The sequence below is a fragment of the Gymnogyps californianus genome, chromosome 13, assembly GCF_018139145.2.
Source record: "Gymnogyps californianus isolate 813 chromosome 13, ASM1813914v2, whole genome shotgun sequence".
Taxonomy (NCBI): Eukaryota; Metazoa; Chordata; class Aves; order Accipitriformes; family Cathartidae; genus Gymnogyps; species Gymnogyps californianus.
The window spans coordinates 3,915,170-3,928,067 of NC_059483.1; the positions used below are offsets into that span (position 1 = coordinate 3,915,170).

At 40.7% G+C, this 12,898-nt stretch overlaps 1 protein-coding gene across 1 annotated transcript in view; it reads right to left on the minus strand.

The window, feature by feature from the left end:
- The window catches only part of CHL1 (cell adhesion molecule L1 like), a 91,724-nt gene that overhangs the window by 32,900 nt on the left and 45,926 nt on the right, over window positions 1–12,898 (minus strand). Inside the window, exons 6-10 of the mRNA XM_050904989.1 lie at window positions 12,222–12,344; window positions 10,929–11,099; window positions 8,577–8,624; window positions 6,503–6,623; window positions 3,230–3,414 (exon numbers count right to left, since the gene is read on the minus strand). Coding sequence (XP_050760946.1) covers window positions 3,230–3,414; window positions 6,503–6,623; window positions 8,577–8,624; window positions 10,929–11,099; window positions 12,222–12,344 — 648 coding nt within the window. The remainder of the gene's footprint in view (window positions 1–3,229; window positions 3,415–6,502; window positions 6,624–8,576; window positions 8,625–10,928; window positions 11,100–12,221; window positions 12,345–12,898) is intronic.

Here is a 12,898-nt window from a genome sequence, read left to right on the forward strand (position 1 = left end):
CCATCCTTTTTATTCCAGACCATTTTCCCAATTTGTCAAGATCATTCCAAATTCTCCTCACGTCTTCCCAAAGGCTGGCAATCCATCCCACTTTGGGGGCATCATCGGCAGCTTCAGCTGTAGTTCCCACCTTGGGGCCTGCATCCCCGTTGAAGCAGTTTTCCAGCGAAACACAGAACTACGGTTTGAGCCTGATTAAAACAACCAGCCATGGTTCTGCCTCACATTAGTTTCATCTATTTTATTTTTCTCTAGCTGAGTAACGAAAGTATTACGAGACATAACTGCAAAGGCCCTTAGCTATTATATCATTACTATAATTAATCATTATATTGTAATAATTATTTCTGTTAAACACAGTCTAGGAGCCTCAGTCAAGATCAAGGTACCATTAGATCAGGCGCTGTGATAGTGACAAGATTTTGAGGTTATATGTACATTTTATATTGGGCTTTGCGGATTATATACAATAACCAAATAAACAAACATTTGAAGTCAAGACAATTTGTGGGCTTGCTTTGCTGTTTGTTTTTTTTTTTAATAATTCTCTGTCATTCTAATAACAACAATGGGGGTTTTGTGCCTGTTCCAATGTTCCGGGCTACATCTTTCCTTGCAAAGAGAGATTAAAATGCTCAAACAGTCAAGCAATTTGCTAGCTGAATATTTTCATATGCTTGGTAATAATTGCCTGAATCTTTGCCCTCAGACTCCTGTAGGATTAGTAAGTGGGCTGCATGCAAATATCATTAATTAAGACTGTTATTTAGAAGGCTGGGGTATTGGTTTGAGATCCTCAAATACCAGAAAGAAGAACAGAAAATGTGACATAGTGCAGAAATGATGGCAAAATCCTGATTTACACACCAGTGCTAGTTTGAGAACGGTTGGTGGTTAATAACGGAGATGATAATTTTTCTTCCATGTTTAATTTTCTTCTCCTTGCGTGCATCCTTTGAGAAGAGCCTGTCAGGTGTGAGGAAGCCCTACGTCAGCGTAACCTCCCTGAAACCAACTGAAATTAATGCTCACTTCCACCAGCTCAAGATCTGCCCTTGAGTGTGCACACAGGAGTTGCTGCAAGAATGATGAACATGCCCATCTCTGATTAATGGTAGTGACATTTTCTGCTTAGAAATTCTAGAAGAAGACAGTGTTTGGGCTCAATTTTACCTTGATACCCTGCATGTGAGGTGACTCCTAATAGGAAGAGTTCCTGCTAGTGATAGCAGCCAACGTTAGTTACAGATACAGAAAATGAGTTTAATAGCAATTGCAAATGCATTTTTTACATTGCAATGGCTAGAATGGGATTATTTCCTCCTTTTTCTTTTCTTTTTTTTTAAAAGTACTTTGTTAATGAGCAGGAACAACAATTTGCCGGAAAGCTTTCCCTCCTCTAGAGACTGGGGGAGAAGGGGGTCAATATTCTGAACTGCTTAATTAATGTTATTTCTCTGGTATTTTAGTTTTTGCAGCTCCTGCACTTTCTTTGAAGAATTCAGTTTTTACAGCCGAGAAAATCATAGCCAGATTGTTAAAATATTCAGCTACAGCAGAGATGCTCCAAACCATCTGGAATGATTTCTAGGAGTCAGCACTTCCCCTCCAGCGCAGCTGAAAACTTGCCATGCCCTGGTATCCCCCTCTGCCACACTTCCAGGAAGGGAAAGAAGACTGTAAGGCACGAGGTTGTGTCAAGTGAACGGGGATGATTCATCACATATGGGGAGAAAAGGCTTCTCCTCAGCTGACGAGTAAATATGGAGCAGGTAGCTGAAAGCGCCTTTCCTCCCATCAGGACTCCTTGTGACCATGGAGTGAGAAGAAGCACGGATTAAAATGAAGCAGTTGGCAGACTCCAACAGTTTAATACTGACTGTGATTTTTTTTTTTTTTTTTTTAACTCTGCAGAGCAGAGGCTGGAGCATTTTTCTTCAGTAAAGAGGAAATGTTTTCAGCAAGTTTTTCAGCTGTGCTTCAGGATTCTCATTTTGTAGCTATTTATGGGCAGCATTGCTGAAAGAGTTGCAGTGGCAGTGATACTTCTGCAGGGCTCGCTTGTCTTTGCTAAGTTTCATTGGAGCTCTGCTTTGCTCCTGGAAAAAAGCATCTGCACCTGCCTTGTGTGAAAGGCTCACACCTTCAGGGTTTGGGGAGTAGGAGAAGAGAGAATGGAGGGAGAGCAGGCACCGTGTGCCTCTATCTGCACTCTGCAAGATGCCTGTTATGAAGGTGTCTTGGCTGGCTTCATTAATCTCCTTCTTCTAGCAGCAACATAAATAAATGACGACCAAACGGATGCACAAACATACCAGGTTCTCCGTTTTGCTAGCCCTGCACAAGCAGCCAGCGCTCACCCTGTTCAGCCACCAGACCTGTCTGGATGTTGACGCACAGGGATGCACCACCTACGCACAAGCGTATGATATGCACGAGCGTAACCCTAAGACTATTTATGAACACCGCTAATATAGTATTGGTCATCCTTCCAAGCACGCAGGCTAGGGTGGGAACGGGCCTTGGATACTCAGTGGGATGACAAAGAGGGTCATATTTCAATTTTTTTAAACTGTTAAAAATTAGTAGAAAGGATTTTTTTTACTTTGTTTTGCAACTTTTTATGATACTTTTCAGGGACTATAGAAACCACTCTTAGCTCAGGTTGTCCCTATAAAAAAATGATAGCAAGGGAGCATGTGAAGGAGGAGAAGAGAGAGGTGGTACCATGTTTGCTCACTGTATTTTTACAATCCTTCCTAGGCGTTCCCTTTTGGTGGAAGGCAAAGAAAGGAAATGGAGCTAAATGTACCTCTGATCTGGCCCAGTATAGCCATTTTCGCATTCTTTAAGAGCAAGTAGAATAATTAGATCTTTTGGTCTGATAGTGAGATTAATACAAGGCATTTCATCAATATCTCTGCTTGACTAACTCACATCTTTAGAGTATTGGATATGCTCACGTATTTGTACTCCTGTTCCCCGCTTTGTAGAGCCTTCATGGTTCAGGAAAAAAAATGCATTATTTCTATTTTTTTTTTTTTTTTTTAAAGATGCTACTTTCTGCAAGCTTCCCAAAACTATAAGGCAGATCCTTGGTTAGCATAAATTGATAGAGTTGGTTGAATTTATGCATTACCTCGAGTGATATTAGCAAAGGTCCTTATTCACTTCCCTTTGACCACCTCTCTGTTCAAAATCAATAAGCTTAGTAAAGTGTACTCAGCACCTTCCATGTGAACGTGGAACTCGTGCTTCGCTCTCCCCATGGGGTTGCTTGCCGTGCACTGGTATGTTCCTTCATCGGCTGCAGTCACTTGGTCTATCTTCAATATCTTCCCAAAATTTTCTGTTTCTGGTTCTTCCTTGGGCAAGTTTCCGGTGACCTTGACCCAGCTTAGATGAGGAGTTGGGCTAATAGCAAAGGAAAAAAAAAAAAAAAGATTTTGAGTTGAATACTAGGCTGCTGTAATGCTTCATGTTCGCAGAGCTGCTGGACTTCATGCATATGGTTTGCAAGGCGAAGTTTTCAGAGTCTTTGAAGCCCTTTTAAAACGCTGGGGCTATACTAAGGGTTATACTATAGACTACAACTAGTCTATACTGCTTCTTGATTTGAAGGGCCCCTATGAATAGGTTCGTCACAGCCCACACCAGGCCATGGCATGAGGCTGCATTCCTTGTACGTGTATTGGCATGGACCGCAGAGAGGGACCGGAGCTCATTTCGTCCTACTCCAAAAGGGCACTTGAGGACAGACAAGGAGGTAAAGACTTCATTACAGTGACTTCACAAGGTGCCCTGCCTGGTTAGAAAGGTGGCCAACCATCGGAGATGGCTGAAAATGCTCTTTATGTTTTTAGAAAGCAAATGGCAGTGACACAGAAATTCAGGACAGACTGTTGTCTGCACATTCCCAGCTGGGCTTCGCGACCCCGACACCGTACACGACGTACATACACAGTGTCATATCTGCTTACTCTTGTGTCCATCTGTTATTGTGGCAAAATGCCCGGGCACAAGCTACTCGGAGCCCCAGGTACCAAGAAATTATGGTTTTCCATGAGCAGTGAGCACAACCGTGCAAATATCCTACTATTTCCTGCAAGAGTCCTTGTCCTGCTCTTGTACCAAAGTCAGGCTCTGTGTTGCCTGGGTGTTGTATTGAGGCAATGCCCTCCTGCCACTGTCATTACTCAGAATATAAGTCTTCAAAAATGACAGATTGCAAATGTGCTTAATTCCTTATTTTGCAGTTGGCTGCCCCTGATCTTAGTTACTTGAAATCTGGCTCAGTCTATCCGCTTCCGTAGTTTGTGGACATTCGGTGGGATGGATTGGCAGAGATATAGGCAAAGCTGATCATTTTTCTCCTGAAAATGGGAATTTGAGCAAATAAAAAGATCATTTTATTTTGGTCTAAATGTTGCATTTTTGAAGGGTTTCAATGAAAAAAATATTTGTTCGGCTATCAGACCAAGAAGTACTTTGTCTTCTTTCAAAAGTGACTACTTTAAAAAAAAGCCTTTTTGTTTGAAAAATAATTTTTAAAAATGTTTCCTGACAAATTTTGAGTGAAACAAAAATATTTCTTTTTTTTTTTTTTTTTTTACTTTTTTCCAAATAAACAGAAAGCCTTTTCTGGCTTTCTCTTCTTGTACGTGATATTAATTCTCGCACGTGAAAATTCGTATTTGTGTATCTCCAAGGTGATTTGCCTATTAAGTACCTTGAAGACATCATAAACTCATAGCTGTGGACTTGTGGAGGTTTGTGGGCCTGCGAATGAGCTTGATGGGTAGTGAATTAGACAAGGAAGTGTTGCAACAGGGAACTAAAACTCACTGCAGATACTTGGAGCGAATCCAATAGAGACAAGTAATTCACCTTCCCTCAGAAATGGCAACCAACTGCAGAGGCAGAATCTTGCCAGCTGAAATGAGCAATGCCCTTTCAAGCCCACATGGAAAAACAAAATACCCTAAATGTGTTTGTTCAGGCAGATAAAAATCCTGATTTTGGAATTTTATAGAGGGGATGTAATTGCACAGCCTTTAATACGCATTCTCTATCTGCTAACCACAGTCTGCGTTCACAGACCTGCAGCTCTACCATACAGCACGAGAAGACAATGATTTAAGTCTCCATTCAACAAAAAGCTCTATCACAAATAAACCAGAAGCGACTGTGCTTTCATTGTGCGTTTAGTGGTTGGAGAGGTTTTCGCTTTACATATTTCTCTGGTGGCACCTCTTCTGGGGAAGACTAGTGCATCTACAAGCATACAGTAAAAATTGGAAAACTGGACTGAGGGCAAAGTGGAGCTTATGTCTGTCTGAGTTACTGCAGCAGGAACAAGGTCTGAGAGAGGTATTCACAGCTTCATTGTGAGGACTGCACTTAACATTTATTTAGCCATTCCTTTTCCTTCCTTACCCTTATTTTGTCCTGCGTTGTTTACAACGAGGAACAAAATTGGCTTGATTTGCCATCACATACCATCTACTTTAACCCTTCCCTACATTTTTACAGCAAACATCTCCTCATCGAGATATTCTGCCACGCTTAGTACAGCCAGATCCACAACTAGAGCTTGAGTAGCACTCTAACGTAAATGCTAATAGCAATAACAAGCTTGAGATATCCGTGCAGCACAAAGCACCAGAGGCATGCATAGGGATGGGCCCAAGCAGAAAACATAGGACTGGAACTAAATTTGAAGTTAGTCCATTACTGTTAGTTTTAGCCGGATCAAACCAATACAGCTGACTCTGGTTCACTATATTTTTACATGGTTGTGGACTTTGTTCCTTGACATGCTGTCATCTGTGAGAACATCACGGAAGGAACATTCTTTGTATGGAAATTCTGGATGCTGGCAAACGGACCACAGAAAGCGGCCAGGTTCACATGCGCTCCCGAGCCGGCATCTCCCACTGCAACTGGGCAAGATGGACCACCGGTTTCACTCAATGGGGCATTTGCTTAAGGGATGTCTCGTATTATATCACTCAAGACCTTTGCTTTTAAAAGCCTGAGATCTGACACCTGGAAAAATGCTGAATAATTTTTGAGCATTGAACAGAAACTGAATTGGCAAAACTAGAAAAGAAACATTACAGGTTGTGAACCAAACCCCAGAAGCTGAATTCTGATGTTATTTAGTTTCTCAACATCTCAAAAGTAGTACTACTGAAAAAAGTTCAATAATAGGGTTTTTTTCAATATAACAGTAAAAAAAAAAGTCATTACTTACCATGATATGATTTTAATTATCTGTTCATAAGCTATAGCAATAACAAATACATGAATGTTGCAAGCTAGCTCTGTGCTGCTTTACAAGGAGCATGCATACTTCAGAAAAACTCTGCATAGAGGTTCAATTTAAAACTGTATAGGCAGGTATATTCGTTTGTAGTTGTATAATTCTTAATACAGCTTTTCTTTGCTCAATTCTATTTCAAAAGGTGATTAAGTTTGTGCAGTATTGCGCATTACTCACAGCCCTTCAGCAATACATTCAAGTAGCAGGACACCTCCCTTGATGACAGTGACTGATGAGCTACTGCCAGCAGATTCAGGAGGGATCAGCAGTCTGGGTTTTCTTTCCTTGATAAAATTTGCTAAAAAAATGAAACAAAATAAAAGTTAGATATGAAATCTTAGAGCCTTTGCTTATCCTTTAATAATGCCACAAACATTACTTCTGTCAGAAGGTTTCAGACATCGATTTGTAAATTTTCTTTTTTATTTATACCATTTGAGGCTAATCCAGGACTCTCCTCTTTCTCCTGATAGCAGTCAGAAGAAGGCTACAGTAATAACAACAGGCAGCAGCACTGGTGAAACTGCTTTTCCTACAGTTTTATGTCCTGCTTTCCAGGCACTGGCCCTTTCTATCATACCCCTCAGCCAGTTTGGGTACACTGGTCTTCTCAATTGCTGATCTTCTGGTCCACACTATCTTTCTTAGCACCTTTCTTCTGCATTGATTCCGTCATCTTTTAAATGTCAGATGAAAACCCATCTTTCCTGACCTGAATATCCCACAGAATTGTCCTTCTTGCTACAATTATTAAATCTACAGTAATGGAGATAAAATTTGTAAGGAAGACTATTAAAATAATAAAACAAGATTGACCTGCATTGGATTTCAACGGGCCATTTGTTCCAGCCTGCCAAACAATGGTTTCATGATGAAATATGCATAGAGTTAAATGGCTATCCAGTTATCACTATAATAACAATTAGCACAGTAATGAATAAGTCTCCAAATGGTACTAGTTCTTCAAAAATAGTCAGTTACGGATGATTTGGTAAAACACCACATGTATCTCTCTGAACCATTTTCTAATTTTTTTTTTCCCCTCCCCTTGCTTTGTATCTCTACAAATCTGTGTCACAAGCGCTCAGAGCTGCAGCAAAACACTTTGGTGCCTCTGGATACACTCGCACGTTTTCCATCTGCCCTCCACCTCCCGCTGCCAAAGGCAGGCAGTCCCCCTTCCCAGCCGGTGACAGGAGTTCAGACATCTCTCCGAGGGAAAAATTGGTTTTTGAGTGTCTGTCACTCTGCACAAGCCCTGCTTGTTCTGCTCACAATGCTCAGCCTCCGTGGGCCAAGGCATGAGGACTGATCAGTGCTTTGAGTTATCCATCCCGAAACAACCGAGGAGAACCCCCTTTTCAAAAACTTCAGTGCTGGACCAGCAAAACGAGGTCTTTCAGGAGTTTCAAATTGGGCATTTCAAAAAACAGAGACCATCAAAAGCAATTTAACCAAATAAATCAGAGTCAAGAGCTACATACAAACCTCAAGACTCTCATTTTTACATATTTTAAACAAAATGAACTGGGTGGAGAATTGCAGGAATAGCCACTAGCTGCCTTCTGACTTATCCACGTTGCCTGCATAAACCTCAGAATATTTTCAGGATATTGCTCCACAAAGAGGGGAACACAGAGCAAGGGAAGATGTGAATCCCCAGGATAAGAAGTGCTTCGTTTTAGTGGTTACCTGTGGTGAGTATCAGACAGGGCAATATACGGCCAAAGCGAACCACCTCCCGTCTACCGCGAGGTATAGCTGTAGACGGGGGCAATTAACACACAGCACCTAAAGCTCTGTAAATCCACACCTTAAGCTCACCCTGGAGTAATGCAGCCCCAGGGTGACCCTTTAGACATGAATTCATGGTTTCAAACCGTGGGTACCTAACATCAGCGTCTCCTTAACTGCCAGAGGAAGATTTGGAGCATCCAGCTCTGGCTCCTGCTCTGAACTGATAACACGAGCAACCCAGGACGCCAGCCTCCTTACTTACATCACATTATGAAATGTGAATGTTCTTTTCTCGAGTAAGAAAACTACCTCTTTGTTAAAAACCCTTCAGATTTCTGTCAAAAAGTACAAGATGAGCAAATTGTACTCCATGGACCACTTAAATCCATCCCATTGCAATGAAAAGGCTTCTGTGATTTTTTTTTTCCCCCTTTTTCCTGAGCAGCAGCTCACATTTCATCTCAGCTGGTAGATTCTCAGTTTAAAGGCTAAAGAACAGATGCATTCAACTCACCCTTAGTAACCGCAGCATTAGGTGAGCCTGAGTCATTAGCATGCTTAACTGAAATAAATAAAAGTGACAACCAAACACAAACATGCATAGTTGATATAGAATCAAAAGAAACAATAAATCAACCAAAACAAAAACATGCCCCCCCGATTTCTGCCATAAAAGAAAGAAACAAAGAAAAATATAAAGTAAAGCAACAGATGAACAACAAATTTCTGAAAATACAAAGAAAAGTCTTCAAAGATATGTATTATTCTACAAAATACTTCATGGGTGATAAAATCATCATTTTGTCCTAGCTACCTAGTATAACAAAACAATCACTAAGCCCTAAGTATCCACTATAAAGAAATGTTATAAAATTTATCCAGTCTCTTTTTTCTTATTGCTCAACATTTTGCTATGTATTTTTCTTAATACAGTCCCTCAACAGGGACGTGGCACAGAGCGGAGTGGGCAGTCTCCAGCTGAGTCTGCAAAACCCTTTAAGTATATGCCTCACTTTTTTGCCTGCGCCCAGTCTCGTGGCTTTGATGGCAAGGTGCACGCAGTGAAGTGTTTTGCTGGGCCCCTGCCCGGGCTGTCAGCGGCCCCACAGTCAAACCCCATCTCATTTGTCTGGAATCTGTGTGTGCACGTGTGGGGGACTGGACCCATTAGAAAAGCTATGGAGAGCAACATTTCATTTTGATATTTTTCTCACAATTATTATCCCAAGATATGGTTTAAGCAAGTATTAAGATATACAAAGCCACTATTAATCCTTCATCTTTTTATCCCAACAAGAAAACTCTCAAAAATCATATATTAAATATTAGGCTTTCATTCATGAAGAAAAATCTCCTTGGCTTTCTGGGCTGCGTAAGCCCGAAAGGTCAAAAGTATTAGTGAAACAGAAGACTGATATTAAGGGCACAGGCAGCCTCAGCGAGTGGTACAAGTGATACCAGAAACTATTACAGCCAAAAGAGATTCAAGCAAAGCAGGATGGATCTCCAGCTGGTATAAGCTGCCTTAGTTCCACCGGCTTCTGTCAGGCTTTGCTGATTTAATGCGGCTGAAAGCGTGCCCTAAAAGGCTGCTTTTTTTTTTTTTTTTTTTTTTTTTTTTTTTTTTTTTTTTTTTTTTTTTTTTTTTTTTTTTTTTTTTTTTTTTTTTTTTGCTTGGGTATTTGTATTCTTTTCCTCTGTTTCTAACATTGATAGTTGTACACCTCATCTAGTCAGTGGCTTTACGCAGCTTTTTTTTTTTTTTTTTTTTTTTTTTTTTTTTTTTTTTTTTTTTTTTTTTTTTTTTTTTTTTTTTTTTTTTTTTTTTTTTTTTTTTTTTTTTTTTTTTTTTTTTTTTTTTTTTTTTTTTTTTTTTTTTTTTTTTTTACGCAGCCTGAATTAGCTGTTTGATACTGCAACAGGTAAGCGTACACCAAACAAATGCACGCGTATGATGATGGGACAGCAACCCACATGCCCCGGTGAGACTCAGGGGCAGGGGCAGCACCTGAAACCATCTTTTGTATAAGACCCTCGGAGCCTACAGGAATCCAGAGATGTTAAAATAAATAAATAAACAAAGTTTGATATTCCCTACTCAACATTTCATTAAGGAAATAGAAAACGCCTCGTGTGTCACTATTGATGCTCAAGGCAGCCTGCAAAGACCTGGAAAGCACTGGCTGCCTGGCCTGCTGTCTTGGACCATCACAGAAGTCACTGCTGGGGAGGTCCAAAAATTGGGTTGACAGGGCTTATTGCTAAACAGCAGCCCATTTTCTCCTCAAAGAGGAGAGGGACAGCTGTGCCTCCTGTATCTTGACACATGGTGAAGGCAAAGGCAAAGAGGTCTCCACGGCAGAGCCCGCTGGCAGGGTCAAGCCCTGCAGCCCAGGGCACAGCTCCCTCCCAGCTCCCTGGCAGGCAGGCAGCGAGCGAGAAGCTCTGAGCAGGTCCCTAACATCATCCTTCCCAACTGCATTGCTGCACCTGGACCAAACCAGGCCTGCACCCACGGAGGAGGCGGCCACATAAAGTCCTCAGGACCCAGTGAAGTCCCATCCATCGGTCACCTGCTGGACTGCAAGAGAAGCAGATTTCCCTAATGCATCATTGGCTTTCAGTGGGAGGGGAACAGGAGGCAGAACGGGGCACTTTTGGGGCCCGACAGCTGCAAAAAGCTTTTATCAGTTGAATTTAGCCCTTAGAGTAAGGTTAATAATGCAGGAATAAGCATAGTAACATGCATTTTCTTCAGAGAGAATCGTATCAGAGACACAGGGCACACTTCTGCATTCGCTGATGCCTGGGGAGTTAAAAAAGAAAAACCAACAGAAACCAAGAAGCTACTCATCCACAGACTTACAACGGGAAACCTTCAGCGTCATTGGCATTTTCTGTACAATCGTCCTCAGTCTTGGAAATGCTGCAAAGCAACAATAATCACTTCGACTGTCATTTTCTTCCACATTTGCAAAGTAGAGATCTCCCTTAAGGCTCATGGAGACCCTTTCATCTTGCGGAATGTGCTGCAAATCTAGCAAGAAAAAATAATTATGATATGGTAATGGTCCCGAGCTGTTTCACCAATATGACTACTAATGCTCTCCTGTCATGTTTGCTTCCAGATACAGAACATAACTTTGATGCGAAAGAGGCAGAAGACACAGCATAACCAATGAGTTATTTACCAATATTCAACATACAATTGATAATGGATAATAAATATTTTTATAATAATAATATGTTTTAAAAATATATAATAATATATTTTAAAATAATTTATAATGAAAAACTGATAATAAAAAAAAGGCTCAGTACAAAGTCCCTGCTCAGGTGAAAGGAAATTTGCAGCACCTCTCCCTGACACAAAGGCCCGTAATGATGACATGGAGGTCACCATTCACAGATGTCCCCCACGGCCAGTCTCCCAAGCACTTTGCTCTTCTGTAACTACAGATTACAGCAGGGGAGTGTTAGCATGAACTAAGGTTGCTGTACTGTCTCGTTGTTGATCCAGCCAAATGCAGGTCTGTGCTAAATATGTATGTCAGGAGTAGAGAAGCTGCCTTATAAGATCAGAGGTTTAATCTGGCACCCTGTCTCCGCAAGTACTTGGTCAGCATCAGAAACATGAAGGGTTCTTCATGTCATGGAGGCAATCCAAGTTACTTTGCTTCCCAAGAGCCAGAAATTCCTGCAGAACACAAATGCTGAAGAATAACTTGACAGAAACTCACAAGGAACTAATTATACATACCTGGCAGATTTTTTTTCCTTACTATTATAAATCAACCATTAGTTTATGAAAAGAGGAAAATAGTAATGATAGAAATAATATATTGACACATTTTATCCTTTCTACTGTAAATGTAGTAGTCCTCATTACTGGTAGACTCATTTACTGATATGTAAGCTTTCTGATACCGCATATTTAATAATATGTTGTGTCAATGCACTCTACAATTTAACTTTGTGTAATGTAAAAACATATCTCCATTCTCCATTTTTCAGTTTTGTTTTTCAATATCCAGATCTTTTTTTCCTAAGCACTTGCACAGTTACCATTCCCACCAATTATGAATCTGTAATGAAACTGCTCTGGAAGACAAATGTTTTGAGTCTCCTCATATGAATTGTATACAAATTGTTTACTTACCAATATTCATCCAATAGATATGCAAAGGCGGGATGCCTTTTGGGGGGTTACAGTGCAAAATCACAGAATCACCATGCTCCACATCAAGGGGCTCAATTTTTTCTTTTGGGAATTTTGGTACACCTGTACAAAAGCAAAGAAGTTCCTCTTTTATTGTTACCTTTTGAAATTTTGCCCTTTGCTTCCCCCTTAATATAGTTCTTAATAAAATATTTACCTTAACATCATCCCTTGCACCCTCTGCCTTTAGTTACTACTATTATTTACAAAGTGATACAGAGTAACGATGCATTTTACTAAGAGTAAGAAATCTCTGCTAGCATTCCTCATTCATAAAGTGCACAGACCGTAGTATTGAAAGCCAGGCAACTGAATGGTGATGTTTAACACTTGCCTGTGATGTCCATGAGCTTTGCTTAGGCTTTATTTTAATGCATTTATTTTCAAACGCTTTCTATAGCTCCTTTGTTTGTACTGGAAGGGACAACTCAAAGCCACACAGAATCAAAGCCTGAGGCTAAGATTGGCGTAGAGGACTGTGTACTGACGGGTTCCAGGCTGTTCCCGGGAGATCAGAAACCAGTCTGGGAGTGCTGTATGTTCTGGGAAGTCTTGGCTAAAAAGTGGTTCCCAAGAAGCCACTGCAAGTCAATGCAGGTGAGGACAGACATCAGGCA